Raw genomic sequence first — 14,029 nt, forward strand, 5'->3', positions numbered from 1 at the left:
TTCATGTAGCCTTTAGGCTAATATCTCCCAACCAGTATATCCTACACATAGAGATGGAAGAGGGGGTTAGAGGGTCTGTAAGGTCTTAAACTTCTGTCACTGCTATGCCTCATTGATCATCCCTTCTCACTCTTTCCTGCTGGCACCTCTTCCTCTAGGGAGTATTAGGTTTTGAAAATTTGTCTTTCCTGAATTTGTCTTTTTACTCTATATTCTTAAAATTTCAGCTCCCTCTATCAGTCTCAAGCTTAAGTTGAATTTCTTTCTATTCTTGCTCCTTCTATACTTTAGGTGTTCATGGAGTCTGTCACTCTAACTTTAGATAACTCCTCTTCTTCCTTAAAGTTCTATTCCTTAAGAAGTCTTTGTTCTTTTCCCTAAACTAGGTTAGACAGCTCTGCCACGTGACTTCATTGCACCCTGTCCTTAGTTTTGAAAAAGAAAAGTAGTCATCATCTCATGATCTGTTCAGCAGCTGTCTTGTCCAACAGACCAGGGGTAAACAATAGCCCATGGGTCAAACCTAGCCCCGCTGCATCTCCTATCGGAATCTTAACACACTCTCTTATTTATGATTATTAATGACTGCTTTCGCATTTCAATGGCAAAGTTGAGTAGTTGTGAGAGGCCATATAGTGTGAAAACCGCAAATATTTATTATCTTCCCCATAGTTTGCCAAATGCTGCATTAGACTATAAGCACAATGAAAACTGAAATCATGCCTGTTGTTCTCATTTCTATATTCCCAGCACCTAGAGTAATGCCAGACACATAAGTATTTCTGGACTAACTGTATTTCAGTCTCGAGCTTTAACCTATCTTGTCAGGGATACAAAAGAGATCACATTAATTGGCCTGTGTTGATAACATTATAATCACTGCTTATCCAGACAATGATTGTACTGTTTTAGTCCAAGGGGGGGAAACAGAAATTAACCAAATTATTAACAAATGAATAGATTATTACAACCAGAGTTAAGTGATATGGAGAAAAGGAACACTATGCAATTAGAATATATAACGGAAAACCATAACCACATATAAAGTTTGGGAAGACTTCCTGGAGGAAGTGACTTTAGACCTGAAATCTAGAGTGAACTAACTGGGCAAAAAGAGGTGGAGATAAGGAACATGACATGTCACAGGAATTGATGTTCTTGTCCAATAATAAATTATAAAGTAAGTTCCTTGAAAAGTTAAGGGTAGGATCCAAAACGGAGCAAATGCTCAGTGGGATACTTATAATAATGTAAAATTTGAAACACTCTGTTGTTGGCCTACTGTGGGAAAGTGGTAAACTGTCGTTATGCCCATAGCACAGTATATTCTGCATCCATTAAAGTAATAGATATGAAGAATTTTAATTTGTATGGAAAATGCTTCCCTATAATGTAAAGTAAAAAAAGTGGGACATTGTTTCCACTAAGAAATATATTCACAGAAAAATGTTCTAGAAGAAAAATGGACTAAAATGTTAATTATAACTGCCTCTGGGTGGGATTGAGTATCCTATATTTTCTTTATGGTTTTCTGTATTTCCTATGCTTTGCATTTAAAACCTTTAAGGTTGGAAAAATACATTTTATTGAGGAAATAAATGTAAGTTCTCTATCTACAACCTTTGATGGTAGTCTTTCCTCGACTCTGGAATGAGGATATAAAATGAGGATCAAAACCCAGGAGAGTTCACTCTCGGTAACAAAGATTATCAGTGGAAGTTTTCCTAGAATGTGATTTAACCTGTGGTTATAAAAGGGCAGTGGGGACATTGGAGCCACAGAAAACTACCTGATATGCTGCTCTATACAGACACCTTGCTTCCGGGACTCTGTACCTTATTTAAATAGAGAACTTAATCTAACCTTACTCCACGTGCATCTGGTCTCTTCCTGGCTAGCCATAATCCATCAGAAATGCTCTGGTTTCAATTCTGGGAATGTCATTTAAATGAGGGTCTTGGAGACCTCATGCATGAGCTCTAATATTACTCTATTTTGAAAGCTGCTTTTATTTTTTGTTCCTCAAACATCATCTTTAATTTATAGGTGTATTGGTCTCTCTCTTAAAACTATTACTGCTAATTTATGGAAGTGGGTGAATTGAGAGTTGTTTTTAAAAAGTTTTGCTTCTTCCTGTAACTGCAATAAGAAGATAAGAACAGAAATTCTCCCCACAATGATTAATTTGACTTCCCTTTAGTTTTTAAAAAAGAAATAAAACCCCACTATTTTTAAAAATTTTTTATTTTTTATAAACATATATTTTTATCCCCAGGGGTACAGGTCTGTGAATCGCCAGGTTTACACACTTCACAGCACTCACCAAAGCACATACCCTCCCCAATGTCCATAACCCCACCCCCCTTCTCTTAACCCCCCGCCCCCCAGCAACCCTCAGTTTTTTTTTTTTTGTGAGATTAAGTGTCAGTTATGTAAAACCCCACTATTTTGGTTAAAATATACTTTATTAACCATTCAGGCAACACACATTTGTGTGTTTATCTTACACCCAGGCAGGCGCTATGAATCCATTGGGGGAAACCTGCATGAAGCCTTTGGAGAGTCTGTAGTTGATAGCAATTGCCTCCAGAGTTTGCCATTCAGGGCTTCCAAATCCCTTGGGGTGGTGGTTGGTGGTGGGGGGGGGGGGTTGAGTTTCTTTTCCATCATGGTTTCACAGAGGCAATGCAGTACATAAAGGGCTGAGTAAAAATTTCCTTTGGACTAGATCAGGGCTTTTCAGCTTGGCACTATTGACATTTTGGGTCAGATAATTCTCTCCATTATGCATTGTAAGATATGTAGCCGCATCCTTGGTTTCTTACCTACTTGATACAGGTAGCAGTCCTTCAAATGTGATAACCAAAAATGTCTCAGACATTTTACCAAATGTCCCCCGGGGTGGAAGGAACAAATAATTTACCTTGACTTTCACTGAACTTAATAGAAAACAAACAAAAACAAACAAATGATTGAATAAGAAAATACAAATTATACCAGATCACTATGCCCTCCTGACTCATGGGATATTCTCTAGATTAGTAATGAATGGAAAGACACTGACTAGACAGTCCATTTCCAACAACAGAAATGACTAGCATATGACCCTACTCAGAAGATTCTCAACAGTAAAGGAGTAAAAGTAATAGATCTGGAGTTAGAAGGCTTGGGTTCTCGCTAAATATCTTCATTTCTTTGGGCCTCAGTTTCCTGATCTATAAAATGGAAGTGTAGCAGGAAAGCAGTAGAGAGAGTTGTAAATAGATCTAATTTTTAAATTCAATATATGCTAAAGATCTAGCCTAGCCACTATACATGGGGCTAGTATAGAAAGACGGGGTCCTTTCTTTCTCCAGTATAATGGCAGACTAATAAACAAGTACAATAATCTAACAGAAGCATGAACCAAAAAAAGTGGAAGCCTAGAAAGAACACCTAAATTTGTTTGGGGAAATCAGGGAGACCTTACTAAAACTTGGAAGATGAATAAAAATTTTGGTACGAGACAAGAAGAGGGAAGATATTCCAGTTAGAAAGGCAAAAGCAGAGAAATATAATGCTTTAAAAAAATGTATATTTAAGGAACTATAAGTACTCCAGTGGTGCTAAAGGATATACGAAAAAGGTGAAATGACTCTTATAATGTAGCTGACAATTTAAAATTTAAAATATGTGATAGGCCACCCTTGCTTTAGTGTAGTACGTTTAGAGGGGAATGAGCCAAGAGTGACTACTTTTGAGCCAATCAAGTGACTACTGCTATAGTCCACCTAGAGGTAGTGAAAGCCTACAGAAGGTCAATTATGTGCGCACGAGTGGGGAATATTCAGAGAATACTGAATATTCAAGACTTCCCAAGTCTTGAAGTCAGAATGTTGGAGGGATTCTAGAATAAGACAGAGCACTTTTTGTATGTGCAATAGTTCATTTGATCCCTATAATAAGCCTAATAGTGACGGAAAACAGTCCAATATGCTAAAAATTAATTTGCCAAAGAATCAGGCAGTTAAATTTACCAAATACTTGTTTTACAGAAAATTCACTTTAATTTTATTTAACAAACACATTCTTTGGTAAAATTACTTCTTTAGTGAATTGGCTTTGGAAAAATGACTTCCAGCCTAAGGTAATGCACAACTGTCCTCATTTTGTTGTGGAGAAAACAGGTTCAGCATTAGCAAAGGCAAGGCCAGGTCTATAGAGCCAGAGCTTTTCATCTCTACACAGCTAATAATAGGATAGGGATAAAGAAAACAAATGATTTAGAATATCTTGTTTCAGCTCTAATTTGTTATGATGTTAATATACTTAAATCAAGAACCAAAACTTTAAAAAAAAAAATTAGAGACACAATGAAACTAAATTCAAAATCTATTATTAACATATATTATTAACATATAATTATTAGCCCCAGGGGTACAGGTCTGTGAATTGCCAGGTTTACCACTTCATAGCACATACCTACCCCAATGTCCATAACCCCAACCACCCTCTCCTTACTTCCCTCCCCCTGGCAATCCTCAGTTTATTTTGTGATATTAAGAGTCTCTTATGGTTTGTCTTCAAAATCTATTCGAGTACCACAGCTTTTTATGGCAACTTCCTTAATTTTTCTTGAGAGCTTTTTAAATTTTTCTCCCTTCAGCCAATTGATGAAGATAATGACAGTGGGACAGTTCTCTTTACTTTTCTGTAGTTCTCTCCTCTTTCTCTTAACTACCAGAAATTGCCATCTATCTGGAGTCAGCTGCTATTTATATCCATGTGACACATAAAACCCACTGATCACTTTTAAGCTTTCATCTCAAATATTTGTTTCATCACCAGTGCAGATAGTATTATTTTCCTGACAAGGGGGAAAAGGTCACTGTAATTCTGTTGTCTCAGGTATGAGACTTCTGAAATCTTTTAAACTCAACTCTGTATTTTTTTCCTGCTTGAGAATCACTAGCAAAAACTGCACATGACCTTTCTTGGATCTGTAATGACCACGGTTCCCAGCCGCAGACAGTGGAGTGCACTCCAGGAATTCAGTGGAGAGTAGTAACTCCTCTTGGGGGGCATTTTTGTCAAGACTAGCATGGAGTGCCCAGGGGCCAGGGATGTTAAATATGCAGTACAATGTAGAATTGTTTCATCTAACATATCAGGAGAAGCCCCTTGAGAAACACTGAGCTCAAGGTCAACACCAGGGGCATGCAAACTGTGCAGTTGTACAGGGTACAGCGCTTGGTTTAGAGTTCTGCAGTCACCATTTTGAAAATCTTCATACATTTATGTCTGAACATCTGTTTTATAAATGAAGTCCAGGGTACAGTGGATCACACATTCAAGCAGATCATACATTCTTTCTTGGCCTCTGTTTGCCTATAGTCTTCATGGTGTGTCATAAACACAGGATTTGATGGACCTATGAGGTATAGGAACTCAGGGAGTCACAATGATGACAAGGCAAGTATATTGCATCTATGGCTGAATTAGTGGACAGTTCCTAAATGTTAGGCTCTCCATTCGAACCAGAGCTTGCTTCAGATGCGAAAAGAAGGCAATGGCATCCTAAAAAATACAACTGACAGAAGAACCCCATCATACCTTTCTTAAATCTTTTTTTTTTTTTTTAAGATTTTATTTATTTATCAGAGAGGGGGGGGGTAGAGAGTGAGCACAGGCAGACAGAGGCAGAGGGAGAAGCAGGCTCCCTGCCAAGCAAGGAGCCCGATGTGGGACTCGATCCCAGGACGCTGGGATCATGACCTGAGCCGAAGGCAGCTGCTTAACCAACTGAGCCACCCAGGCATCCCCCATCATACCTTTCTTACTAGTGTGTGTTACTTACCCATATTACCATTTATACTGAAAATGATGACAGAGAAGGAAGGAGGAAGGTAAGATAATCCATGGTCCTCTTTCCTTTTGGCCCTTCCATACTCAAATTGGTAGGTAGAATGTGTGCATATCAAGAAGGGAAATAAAAACAGTTGAGTTGGTTCTGTGCAGCATTTACACTGTTCTGATAAGTACAGAATGCATAAGCATGTATAAACTAGGAAATATGAATTGTGTAATTTTGGGGATTCTATGTATGAGTTAAATGCTTTTATATTTGCATTTATAAATGGCATTACACAAAATAAAGATGAATGGTAAAATTCATTCTAATAATTTAAAATTCTAATTTTTCTTTACTTAGAATGACATTAAAAAGCAAATAAAAAAATCATTACAAGTCAAGGGAGAGATGACAGAAGAAAGAAAAAGCTTTATATCTTAGTAAGTATAATGGCACTTTTTTCTTGCTTTTTGAACAAGGGACTCTACATTTTTCATTTTACTCTGGACTGAGCAAATTACGTACCTGGCCGTGACTGAGCTAGTTTAAGCAGAAACGGATTAAAGGACAGTGTTTAGCTTACAGTTCTCTTGACAGAAGCAGGCTTGGATAATACTTAGCTAGAAACAACATCCAGGAAAAACCAAACCAAACCAGGAAGAACACTCATCCCATAACACAGGGTTATTCTACGGAAACTCATCCCAACACCGCCAGCCAGTCAGCACCTATCAGTCTAAAAATGGATGTGAGAACTCTTCCCCCAGCTACTCAGAAGAACCAAATATGGCCACCATGGTGTTAGTCAGAAAATCCCACCTCCCTGAGTGTAGTTGAGGCATCACGTTGCTCACCTTCACCTAAGACTTGAATGGGTGCATCTGATATTGGAAATTAGGTCAAAGGTACTGATATGCTGAAGCCGGCTGTTGATTGTTAGCATCTTTTCCAACTAATTCCACATTTGGTGAAGTCATTTTGGTAGCTTGGGAGTAGTCGTGCCATGAAGATTGGCCAATGCTATGAATCAGTTTTTCCCTCCCCCAGCCATTAGTAAACATTGACCAGCACACCGTCATCGAGCTGCAAGCAGCACTCCAGCTGCAAGGGAGTCTAGAAATTGTAGTTTTTAATTTTCTAGCTTCTAAAGTGCAGGAAAGCAAGCTAGAAGGGGATTGGATGAATTTTGGGTAAGCCATCCTATAACTTGATTATGGCAGCCATTGCCTTCTGTTCTAGATTATAAATTGCTATAGGCAATTTATATATAGCTATATATATAAGTTTATATATAAACATTTATACATTTTTAAATTGCTAATAGGCAAATACTAATAGACATTCAACAGTAGTACAGTAGTACAGAGTTTGGAGAGGTTTTTACCAAAAGCATGACATGATGAGTATAGGTCACTAGACTTAAAGAGATAAAATGTCAATTGAGATAACTAAAATACATTTTTATGATGCTAGACTATATACTCTGTAAGAGTAGGGACCATGTCTGTTTTGTCTCACTATATCTCAAATCAACCAGGAAAAAGAAGCCATTCAACGGTAACAACAACAAATACCTAATGATATAGAGAGTTCAATTTTGGCATTTCTATTATTCTGTGTAGATAAGAAAACCACAAATGATTTTATTGACTCCTTTTAGAGGGGCTAAACCTTTGGATGTCAACAGTTTATGATGATACATTTACATATGTTATCTCATTTGATCCTGTACCATTCTGAGAAGTTAAAACAGAAATTACTATCCATTTCATAGATGAGGAAACAAACTCCAAAAAGTAAAGTGATCTTTCCAAATTCATTTAGCTAGAAATGACGGTTTAAAATCTTCGTTTCCTGACTCAAAATTACAGAACTCTTTCTTACTTATACATTTGATAGTGATTAATTAGGGAAGAATTGTCAGATTTCCAATTCGAGCATCAGCTTAACCTCAATTACATGCAGTGGACAAAATATCCTAATTTTATGCTGCAAATGTTTTTCTTCAAGAGTGAACATTCTTTCTTTGGCATTTTGGAAAGATTTGAATTGTTGCAATTGTCTTTTCTTTGTCAATGATGTTGATCCAAGAGGTAGAGGGAAGGAAACCCTGTTCTAGAAATAGCTAATCCATGAAATTTGATGGTTTTATCCTTTTCTAGTTAGGAATAGTATAATTTAAATATTATGGATGTATTTGGATTATAATATAGTACAGGGACACTCAATTTTATATTACTTTAGAATCATGAACTGTGGGTGAGGTTGCTAATACAGATTTCCAGGCCTCATCCCTAAAAATGTGACCAAGAGCCAAAATATTAAAATTAAAAACTCCAGTGCCATACAATATTTTAAGAATCACTGGTGTCATGCATCTGATATTCAGCGTGTACAAAAAATCTTACGAGAAAATGCACTTTAGCACAGTAACGCTATTTTAAAATCACTTCCATAGCCCTCTAAAACTTAAATCAATTTAAGAGATTCGCCTCTTAAAAATATTATGTAATTTCCTGTGTATTACAAATCTCGCTACCTATGTTTATTAGAAGCACGCTCTGAGGTTGAAAACTGCAGGCTAATTTACTGTGGTAATCAGCCTCAAATCCCTTGGAGCATAAATTCTTATTAGCATTATATGTTATGGAATTTATAGACAGCTTCTTACCAGCGATCTGTCCCTTTGAGCCTTTTGATTTTCCTATTTGAAGAACCACAATGGTTCCAAATGACGATCTCTCACACCACTTAAAATACATGGCAACCTACCAAACATTAAAATACACCTGTATCATAAATAAGTGTGCATGATCTCTATTAGGGTAGGTTGGAAATTACCGTCAAAAGTTCTTTATTCAGTGTCATATTTCGAACTGGAAACCATGGTTTCTGCTTCCTACTGCTTAAAATCGTTTTGTTGGGAAGAAACCCTTCTCTGGTTTTGTTAAGTGAAACTCTCGTTCCACGAGGAGGACACAGAGGTCCGAAGAAACCAAATTATTTGGCCAAGGTCACACCCTATATTAGTGACCCAAGTCAGACAAAAAACCGCCTTGGTTCCAATACGGTGGCCAAGCCAGCTGCTCTGGGAATACCACCCCCCTTCCCCCCACCCCCCGATTTCACAACTGCACTTCTATCTACCCTCCCCACTTTTTGGATAAAGTTTTTTTTTTTTTTTAACAGTCTTTCCCCACCTCCTTTTGCTTTTATGCCTTTGGGTAAAACCTCACACAAACAGTTAATGAATAACACTGGGTATCCACATCTAACGCGGTGACTTTCACGGACCTTTTTTTTTTTGGCGGAACATTTCTCTGAAAGGCTCTTAATCCCGGATTCTGCCGGGGGAGGGAGAAGGGGAGGGAGGTCACCCAGGGCGGACAAGTCCTAACAGGTACACGCGCGCGCTCGGGACGCAGCTTGCAGAGCCAAAGAGGAAACCAAGGAAGGATCTCTTAGGGCGGGAGAAAAACATCGTGCTGGGAAATCCCTGAGCACGGATCCGCCAAGCCCTAGCAACGCTAAGCAGAGCCGAGCGCGAATAAATCCCTTTTGGTGGCCAAGCGCAGACACTGCAGCACCGCGTAGTGGGAGGGGCTCGGCGGCTCGAGCCTCACGATCGGGAGGGAGCGCCCGGGCCGCCCTTTTATAGGCCGGAGCCCGCGCTCGCGCGCCCCCGCCCCTCGCACCGCCCCCGGGCCACGCGCGGAGCCGCGGCGATACCTGAGAAGGGCCGGCTGTGTCCGCGCCCCGCCCCGCCCGTTCCGCCGCCCGCCCGCCCGCCCTCCCGCGAGGCCGCGGCGGCACGAGATCTGCGCCTCGCCTCCCTCCCCCCGCGGGCGGGTTTTCTTACCTTGTAAAAAGCCGTCTCCGCGACTGCCCCCGCCTCCTCCGCAGGATGTGAAATGGCGGTCGGCTAGGCGAGCGCGAGCACCGCAGCTCCGGCCAGTCCGGCCTAGCCGCCAAAACGGCCCCGAACACTGGCGGCCCCACTCCCCCAAGCCGCTGGGAGCCCATCCATGACATCGGCGCTCCGCCGCCTCCCCCCCCCCGCCCCACTGCCCCCACCCAGGTGGCCGTGCCCACCGGCCGAGTCATCGATTCTCCGCGCCAGGCGCGGACCCCGCTTTCCACCAGCCTCCTCCCTCGCTGCGAGCCTGGGGGAGGGGGAGAAAACACCTTCTCGGCCCCCACCCGGGTGTCCCGCTCGGGTGCCCGCCCCGCTCCCTCCCTTTCCCGCCGCGTCCCCTCCCCCAACTACTCGCCGCCCTCCGCCACACACACAACCCCCTTCTCCCCTCCCCCAGTGGTTGCGTCCGTGACATCATCATCATGGCAACAAGAGCTGCAGCCTGGGACGGAGGAGCCCGTGTGATTCCCGGCGGCGGCGGCAGTGGCGGCAGCACCAGCACCGACGAAAGCGCCAGGGCTTCTCTCCTGTTGCCCCTCGCCGGGTGCTCCTGAGGAGGCGGCGGCAGCAGTGCCCACGCCGCCCCGCCCGCCGCCGCCGCTCACGGTTTCCGTGTGTGCGAGGGGAGGGGGCCGAGCCGAAGCAGGGAGGGGGCGCCGCCGCCGCCGCTGCTGTGGGGCCGTCGCTGCGGAAGAAGCCGCCGCCGCCGCCGCTGCTGCTGCCGCTGCTGCCAGATCGCTCGTGAAGAGGAGGCGGTGGCGGCGGCGGCGAACATGTTTTCAGTGAGGATAGTGACTGCCGACTACTACATGGCCAGCCCGCTGCAGGGGCTGGATATCTGCCAATCCCCCCTCACCCAGGCCCCTGTCAAGAAGGTGCCCGTGGTGCGAGTCTTCGGAGCGACCCCGGCAGGTAAGCGGGCGCGGGGCGCGGGCGGGAGCCGGCGGGGCGCCCGGGCTGCCCTCCCGGCCGCGCACACGCGCGCACGCCGCCGGCCTTCGGTGTATCGCTGCCGCCTCTTTCCTCCCCTCCGCCCTCGTCGCCTTTTCCCGGGTGCGTGACAAGAGGCGCAAAAATGTGGGTCCGCGCGAGCGTTGCGCCCCCTCCTCCCCGGACAGGGAGGCGGCGGGCGCCGAGTGTTTACAGCGCGTGCGGCGGTCGGGAGCCGGGTCGGGACTCCCCGTCTCGGGCCGGGGGGGAAGCGAGCGCCTGCGAACCGCGCTCTGACCCAGGACGATGGGCCAGGTGGCCGCGCGCCATGTCCTCCGTGAACCGGTTCACAGAGCCCCGCTCTGAGCTCTGTCGCTGGTGGGACTGCGGACACCCCCCTCTCCACCCCCACCCCCTCCGCGTCTCCCAAATGTCCTTTCTGGAAATGGCTTTAAGAGGAAGGAGTAAGTGTCAGCTCTCTGTGTTCAGTCTCTCCTCCTCGCGCCAGCGCTCTCCTCTGCCCCTTCCGGAGATGCCGCGGGCTGAAGAGTGGCGCCTTAGGGCCAAATAAGCTTTCTCATTGAAGTGACCATGTGGTTCCGCTGTGAGTGCAGGTCGTGACTCCTTGGAGTCTGAGCCTCAGTGTCGGGGCACAGGGCAGCATCCTCCGGTGCCCTGGCTGTGAGGGGAACGTGGATCCATGGAAGTAGGAAATGTGCGTTTGTTGCCCACGTAAAACCTCTCACTCACTAGCGTGAATTTCTTAAGAGGCGCGGCTAAACTCAGCAACGCAAACATTTAGAAATGCCCCTATGCTGAGTTGTGGTACTGCATTTTACATTCACGTATCTTTAAAATAAAAACTGTTATTGATGAACGAGTGGGGTGGGGAGACAGCAGTGACAGAAGCTACCTTCTCAAAAGTTCCTAGGGATTTGTGATTATATGAATAGGCAGTGGCCAAATTTACAAGGGTTTGAATTGTGGTTTTCTACATGTCTTGAACTGCCTACGTGAAATAATGGAGCTGCCTCGTAGAAGGGGATGCTCTTACCTCTAGTTGTGTGTTGCCCTATGGGATTTTAGATAGCCATTTCCCACTTGATGCTCCTTGCCCTAATCACTGTTCATCTTAGGACTACTGTTTCTGTGCACTACCAAGATAATAACCCTTTTTCAGACACAAGCACTCATTTTCAGGCAGTTATCTTTTAATGTAAATTCCCTTTGTTAAAAATTTCTGTGTTGTTAGTGAGATTTGATACAGTATTCCTTTTTAAAATAATGAGAACGGTTTTGATGGCAGGGACCTGGTGAAATGGGAAATTTGAGTGCTGTTAATTTTATGAAAGTATAACACCTGAAACTTTAGAGGCTGGAAAATAGAGGCAATAAAGTTCTGAAGGATAGACTTTCTGCCCTTTTAAATATATTGGTGCTGTCTTTTGTTTCTAATTGGAATTTCAGTGTAATATACAGTTTGTTCTCACTTCAAGTACAGAGGAAGAATAAGAGTGACGTTGATATAGCTCTGTTGAGACAGATTTCCGAATTCTAAAGGGACATGCTAATAGGATATTCTGTGGCATTTCTAGGTATTAAAGTTTGCATGGTTTGGATTACTTCTCTAACACATAGTACCCCCTCCCCCGCCAAGTCACTGAGTTTGTGTCCCTGGATGATTTTCAGGCTGTGTTATAGAAAAGTTTTGTTTGTGGAATAGGTGAATTTCACTGTGAACTAGCAGTAATTCTATAAAGTGAGAAAATATTTTTTAAATGATAAAGATGATGAGGGACTTTTGTGTTTTTCAATATAAAAAAAACAGACATGGGGACTACTCTCTGATAAATATTCATTTTTTCCCTTCTCTTACATTAGATTACAAGCCCCCTCCTTTAAAAAAAACTTCAAAAAGTATATTTTGAAATGTAGAATGTAAATGAATATGGATGACTTTTTTTGTACATACATTGAAGGACCGAAGCTTGATACAAAGAAACTGAAACTTAAGATTGTTAAGTATCAGATTGAGTTTACTGTAAGTATAGTTCTCAGTGTCACACATAAAAATTTCCTGTTTCTTCATGTGAAAAAATTTGAAGTCACTGGCATACATTTAGAGCTTAGAGCCTTCAGCAATCAAGCCAGCATTTTTAATGTGTTAGAAACTCCCAGTAAATTTAGTATTAATTAAATGTAAACAAAAACTGTACAATTATTTGCTCCTGGATTCTCTCCCCAAAGACAAGTCCATTCACCCATTAAAATAAAACTTGAAAATAATTAAAAGGTCAATCTGACTTGGTAAAAATCTGAATGATAGAATTTTTAATGAAGACAGTTCTATTGTTTGGAAGTACAAACTATGTTTATATATTTACTAATATAATTAGTAAAGCAAATTAATGAAAAATAATAACATGATAAAACTATGTTACATAAAGTACCATAAATGTAAGCCTTTTCATATTATTAGTTGATTTTGGAAGTCCTCAATTCTTGATTTGGAGAAAAGCTGTTTTTAAACTGAGTTTGTTTTGTAAATGAGTCCTGAAAAATAGCAGAAAAAATTATCTCCCAAATAAAGAGGGCATTTCATATTTGTATTATAAATTCTGAACTGATTGGTTTCTTATGTTTTTACTAGTTCAGTTTTTCTATTCATAAAAAGTATTTTTCTGCTTTAGAAAACAGTCCGGTTGACTTCTGATTGTCCTGTGTTTTGAGGGCATATCCTGAATAATTTAAGAAGTAAATTGTCTTAGGTTTAAAAGCTCTAATATCTTGAGTTGGTGAAATTTGAAAAGGTTTTAAGAAAGTGACATATTCAAATTTGAATGGTAAATCCTGACTGATTTAATCTGTTGTTGACTGAGGATATTGATTCCTGAGAGAATCACTTAAATTTTCTTCATGTGAGTGATGGAATTATTAAAAAAAACAAAAAACAGAAAAACCTCTTCTGCTTTTCTACACGCATTTAAAAATGTCTTGAACATTATTTTGATATAACAATGTATTAGCAATGTAACAACGTTTCTGTAACTTGTTTTAGTGGAAAGAAGCAAGGCTATAAATAACTAAAGCAAGCTGTGTTTTTCACTTAGATTTGAATACAGGTGTGACTGCTCTGGGAATTTACTTCAAATAAAATCCTAAGGCTTCGTCGTGAAGACCTGACTCCAGTGGGTCTGGGAGGCTGTCAGGTTTCCACATCCCAACTTTTGCCTAGTTGCTTGATGTAACTCACTTCATGTTGAGTTTAGAAAGCGCTCGGTTTTCTCTGCACCGGGTTAAACAATCATTCTTTCAAAAAGCTTTCCTGCTGAGATGCAGAGTAGGAGTAAATA

The 14,029-nt window shown here is 41.9% G+C and overlaps 2 protein-coding genes across 8 annotated transcripts in view; one reads left to right on the forward strand and one right to left on the reverse strand.

Moving 5' to 3' along the window:
- The window catches only part of LOC309865544 (uncharacterized protein), a gene marked incomplete at its 5' end in the record, with an annotated part of 84,173 nt that extends 74,239 nt beyond the window's left edge, over positions 1-9,934 (reverse strand). Inside the window, one exon of one of the 3 annotated variants that reach the window (XR_014312148.1) lies at positions 9,690-9,775. Coding sequence is in view for 1 of the 3 variants with exons in the window: in XM_082731988.1 (XP_082588114.1) it covers positions 9,690-9,934 (245 nt within the window). Of the gene's footprint in view, positions 1-9,689 lie in introns of all 3 variants that reach the window. The other 2 variants (XR_014312149.1, XM_082731988.1) reach the window with 2 other exon arrangements.
- Positions 9,935-10,144: 210 nt separating this feature from the next.
- Positions 10,145-14,029, forward strand: part of REV3L (REV3 like, DNA directed polymerase zeta catalytic subunit) — a 186,737-nt gene continuing 182,852 nt past the window's right edge. For 3 of the 5 annotated variants that reach the window (XR_014312147.1, XM_082731927.1, XM_082731925.1), the window contains exon 1: positions 10,519-10,658. Coding sequence is in view for 2 of the 5 variants with exons in the window: in XM_082731925.1 (XP_082588051.1) it covers positions 10,520-10,658 (139 nt within the window). In the remaining 3 variants the exon portion in view is untranslated. Of the gene's footprint in view, positions 10,659-14,029 lie in introns of all 5 variants that reach the window. The other 2 variants (XM_082731928.1, XM_082731926.1) reach the window with 2 other exon arrangements.

The sequence above is a fragment of the Mustela nivalis genome (genome assembly GCF_964662115.1).
Source record: "Mustela nivalis genome assembly, chromosome: 5".
Taxonomy (NCBI): domain Eukaryota; kingdom Metazoa; phylum Chordata; class Mammalia; order Carnivora; family Mustelidae; genus Mustela; species Mustela nivalis.